The sequence below is a fragment of the Colobus angolensis genome, unplaced genomic scaffold (assembly GCF_000951035.1).
Source record: "Colobus angolensis palliatus isolate OR3802 unplaced genomic scaffold, Cang.pa_1.0 Scaffold89, whole genome shotgun sequence".
NCBI classification, from domain to species: domain Eukaryota; kingdom Metazoa; phylum Chordata; class Mammalia; order Primates; family Cercopithecidae; genus Colobus; species Colobus angolensis.
The window spans coordinates 4,535,583-4,539,125 of NW_012122820.1; the positions used below are offsets into that span (position 1 = coordinate 4,535,583).

The window sequence follows — 3,543 nt, forward strand, 5'->3', positions numbered from 1 at the left end:
AAAAAAAAAAAAAAAAAAAAATCTGTGTATTAGTGGACCTGTGCGGTTCAAACCCGAGTTGTTAAGGGTCAACTGTAATGTGCTTACCTCACAGGGCTGCTGGAAGGATGATGTGATACTGTGCATGTAACGGGCTTAGCACTATGCCAGGCACATAGTAATGGCTCGATTTATTTTACAGGGAAAGCATGCAGGTAGTTTTCAATTATGTTGGTATAAACTAGCTTGGTGAAGGGTGAGCTACGTCACATCCTAAAAGCAGAATCGGAAGAGGGCTGAAATCTGGAGACGTGGCCCTGAAGTGAGGTGCTTGTGGTTCCTGGGTGGGGTCCTTGCGAAGCATGGCCCTGGCGTTCTTATTTTCCAGTCATCACCATATTTAAGGGTAAAGTGGAAGAGGTGGAGCTGCCTGTGGAGAAGGTGGACATCATCATCAGCGAGTGGATGGGCTACTGTCTGTTCTATGAGTCCATGCTCAACACCGTGATCTTCGCCAGGGACAAGTGGCTGGTAAGTGTCCTGCATGCTATCCCTGCGTTGGTCGGCTGGCCGTCCTGCTGTTCTGCCCAAGGCCTGCAGCCTAGGGGGCGTACGAGGACTTCAGAGAAGACTCAGGCTAGGAGGTCACTGCCCCAGGCCCGTCTCTTTAGAGCAGATCTGTATCAGGGACTAGAATGGCCGTCTTGGGTCCAGCATGTGTAACCATCAGAGTGGACTTCTGTGGGTCTCACCTCGGCCTCTTTTGCAATAATAGACATCCATTCTCCCAAGTTAAGGTCCGTTTTGGTCAAGAAGTACTTAGGACTTGCACGGCTGCCAGAGCCAGGTGTGCTAGTCATCTGGGCTTCTGGAGGCCAAAGTCATGACGTTTCTCACTGCTCCTCACTGGGTTTACCTTCACCCCACCTCACTTGTCCCATTGACTCCACCTAGGTCCCTTAAATTCTCCTTGCTCCAAAATAAAAATTGAGCATTGCTGTCCTAGCCCTCACCCCAGACAAGGTGGCAGTCCACTGCATGAGAGAGGCTGGCAAGGGGGTGCTTGTCTGGTGACTCTATGTGCAGTTCAAAATGTGATGTCTTTGTCAGGTGAATAGATTACGAGACCCATTTCCCCACAATTCATCAACAGAAACCTGGAGGGCTTATGTTTCCAGACCGGGCAGCTTTGTACGTGGTAGCGATTGAAGACAGACAGTACAAGGACTTCAAAATCCACTGTAAGTCCCCTCTTGCTTCTCCTGTGGACTTCCAACGCACAGTGGGGGTGGGAGGCACTCCAGTGGGCCGGAGACGAGCAGGCAGTGACATGAACACCGTTGCTGTCCCTGAGGAGGAGCTTATCTGGGACCCTTTCTGGAGTCTGGTCTCTAAATGTTTCTATCTAGTCCCAAGGGTGCGAGGTTTACCGAGAGAAAATAAGCCATTTGGCTGGGATGAGAGAAATGTCCTGGGGTGAAAGGATGAATGCAATGTGAATTAAAAATTGGACTGAGGCAGCAGAAGCTGAGTTTTTGCAGAGATTAGCAGGGCAAGTGGCTTGAAACCTGTGAAGATTCCTGGCAGGTCTCTTGCCAGGCCAATTGTTTCGGATCCTGCCTTCATTCCACTCAAACTTATCAAAGTAATATTGATTCTCCTTCATATTCAAATACATATTATGTGAGGTTCTTTTGAGGAATAGATAGCAGAGGGTGTGGGAAAGAGTGGAGATTTTGCTTTGAACAATCAGACAAAAGGCGAGTGTGCATGTGCATGTGTGCACAAGGCAGGGGCTCATAGCTAAATGTGTATTCTTAGTGCCTTATCAGCTAGGAGCGTGTGGTTCTCCGAGAACAATAAAGCCAAAAAACCTGGTCTGAAAAGGGCTGTTTTCCTATTTCTCGTCAAGGGTAATGCTTCTCTGTGACACAGGCCTGATCTTTAATGAGATTACACCAACCATGTTTTTGGAAAGTTGGACATGGCTGTGTCTCCTCAACCAGAACCAAATACAACAAAGGAGAAAAGCACCCCTCAAACAGGCAAACCCCCAAAGGAGAAAAGCGCCCCTCAAACAGGCAAACCCCCAAAACTCCCAATTAAAGCCAGAGGCAGCAGCTCCAACCTGTCCATCAGACTGGGCACATCTGGGGTTCCTGTCCCAACAGGGTGGTCCATTTCCATCTGGCAGATTACTGTGCAGGGGCTCACAGACTGAACAGAAGAATAAATGCCTCCAAGAGGCTAAGACGCCATCCACAGTTCAACAAATTGAGGCTCCATAGATTTAAACAATCTAATCGTTGTCAGTGGCACTGACGAAAACTCAGCCGGACTCTGCTATGGTTGTGTGTATTTGTGTGGGTTCATCCCTTTCTGAAAGTATAAAATCAAAGTGCGAAGTTCAGAGCCAGGTTCAGAAGAAGACAAAAGTGGGACGGCTGTTTGAAGCTCTGTGTCCTGGAAACCCTCTCTGGTTGCTGTCTGCCTCCAGCCAATCTGGTGTGATTTCTACTATTTGACCTCCTGGGGGAAGGAGGCAGAATACCAAATGAGGCCAGTGAGAGGTAGGGGGGCCCAGGTTCAATGCTTTGCACACTGCCAGCCCTGGGTTTAAATCTTGGCTTTGCCATTTCCTAACTGGGTAACCTTGAGCAAATTATCTAATATCTTTTGAGCCTCAGTTAAGGGATAATCTTCTCAATCCCACAGACTTGTCATGAGGATTAAGTGAGATGACGTATATTAAAGGACATGACAGTTCTTGGTCCTATAATGGGACTAGATGGGATCTAGTCTCTGCCTGTGTAGCTAAGCCCCTTTCTGCCACTGGCTCTGGCAAGTGAGCCTGACTGCCAAGCCCCTGGTGGCTCAGAATCTAGGACAGATGTACTCTCATGGAAGATTGCAGACACAACTCAACAGTGAGTGTTGATCAAATGCATGTATAAATAGGACATATTTTGCCCTGGAGCTGCATTTTGGAGTTCTTGCTGTGCAATTGTACTGAACGGTGTTTTGAGGAGGAAAACTTCTAGGTATATTTTTCATTCTCACGTTCACTTAAATATTTATTGAGCTCCAACCTGAGGCACACCTCTTTAACAAACTTTCTCATGGTTTCCACGACAAAGATACCTGTGTCCGGAGCCTCTGCAGGTATGCACATTGCAATGAGGCAGCCTGGGGCCCACAGGGGCTCCTAAGGCACTGGCCCCAGACTGGAGATCATGTGATTTATTTCTTTGATTCTCATTGCAGTGTTCATACCTTCTGGAAAAGGAAAAAAATCTGAAAGTTAGCACCATCTTTTCTTGTGCCTATTCTAGAGTCTCTGAAAAATACCAGCCTCCTCCCCACCCCAAAAGAACACTAAGAAACACTTAAAATGTATTTAAAATACTGTTTTCTATTTGCATTTTTAAAAACAATCTTTTTTTTTTTTTTTTTTTTTAAAGGAATCTTGCCCACTTACAAATTCATTTCAAATACATGGAGATTTTGGTTACTATGAGTTCTAAATCAGAAGTAAAGCACAAAGGTTGCTGGTTGCTAAGGCAA

General features: G+C 46.5%; 1 protein-coding gene across 2 annotated transcripts in view; it reads left to right on the forward strand.

The window, feature by feature from the left end:
- The window catches only part of PRMT8 (protein arginine methyltransferase 8), a 203,501-nt gene that overhangs the window by 177,728 nt on the left and 22,230 nt on the right, over positions 1-3,543 (forward strand). For both annotated transcript variants that reach the window (XM_011931063.1, XM_011931062.1), the window contains exons 5-6: positions 368-510; positions 1,133-1,220. In XM_011931063.1, the coding sequence (XP_011786453.1) occupies positions 368-510; positions 1,133-1,220 (231 nt within the window). The remainder of the gene's footprint in view (positions 1-367; positions 511-1,132; positions 1,221-3,543) is intronic.